At 44.3% G+C, this 945-nt stretch overlaps 1 protein-coding gene across 1 annotated transcript; it reads left to right on the top strand.

The window, feature by feature from the left end:
• Positions 1–204: 204 nt before the first annotated feature.
• LOC105539759 (uncharacterized protein C4orf3 homolog) lies at positions 205–734 on the top strand. Its single transcript, XM_011980181.1, has one exon. It carries the CDS (start codon positions 236–238, stop codon positions 434–436), a length of 201 nt encoding a protein of 66 aa, XP_011835571.1. The 5' UTR covers positions 205–235; the 3' UTR covers positions 437–734.
• The last annotated feature ends 211 nt before the right edge of the window (positions 735–945 follow it).

Genomic DNA, 945 nt, shown 5'->3' with positions numbered 1-945 from the left:
TCTCCTCAGTCTCAAGACGTAGCTTTGAGACAAACTGCAGGTGTGTTTTCTTTGGTCTTACGACACGCGCTTTCAAACGCCCTTCCCTTTCCAACTTTACGCTCTCATGTGTCACGCACACTTATTTACCTGGATGCTTGCTAAACTCACACCATGCTCACTTATCTGGTTATAGATTTCCTTAGAAGTTTCCGGAGCTGGAGTTTCTGGGATTGTTAGAAGCTGCAGGAGCGAGATGGAGGTGGACGCACGGGGTGTTGATGGTCGAGATGGTCTCCGGGAGCGGCGAGTCTTGAGCGAGGGAGAGAGGCAGAACCTCGATGTGCGGCTTCGGTCTGGGGCAAACGGGCTTCCCAAACACTCCTACTGGTTGGACCTCTGGCTCTTCATGCTTTTCGATGTGGTGGTGTTTCTCTTTGTGTATTTTTTGCCATGACTCGTTTGCTGATATCTAAATTAAGAAGTTGGTTCTTGAGTGAATTCTGAAAATGGCTACAAACTTCTTGAATAAAGAAGACAAGACTCTCAAGAGAAGAATTTCACATCTCCAAGGGACCCTTCCTTTCGTTTTACACTTTGTTACTAGTTTGCAGAACTCTATTAAATGGGTAGGATTTCACCCATTCCTAGCTAAGTTGTTAAAATTAAACCCTTTGGTTCGTGTTTAAAAACTTTCCAACATCTAATGGCTTTACAGGGGCTGAATATAAAAAGCGTTTATACTTAAAAAAAAAGAAAAAAAAGAAGAAGTTTCCGGAGCTGAATTCTGACACGGACCAGATATCCCTAGAATTCTCTCCTTAGCAGGGGTTTACTTCAAGGCTGGAGTTCACTCTCAGCTAGAGATTGACTGTGATTGATTTGTAAGCTGGGTGCACTCACGATCGTGCTGGCCCCTTCAGCAGATGGAACAATAATTGAAAAGAAGTCACTGGAGCGAGACAC

The sequence above is a fragment of the Mandrillus leucophaeus genome, unplaced genomic scaffold (assembly GCF_000951045.1).
Source record: "Mandrillus leucophaeus isolate KB7577 unplaced genomic scaffold, Mleu.le_1.0 Scaffold209, whole genome shotgun sequence".
Lineage (NCBI taxonomy): Eukaryota > Metazoa > Chordata > Mammalia > Primates > Cercopithecidae > Mandrillus > Mandrillus leucophaeus.
This window is presented reverse-complemented; position numbering and strand designations above follow the sequence as displayed.

Coding starts and splice junctions, on each gene's coding strand:
- LOC105539759 (XM_011980181.1), top strand. CDS start 236: ATGGAGGTGGACGCACGGGGTGTTGATGGTCGAGATGGTCTCCGGGAG.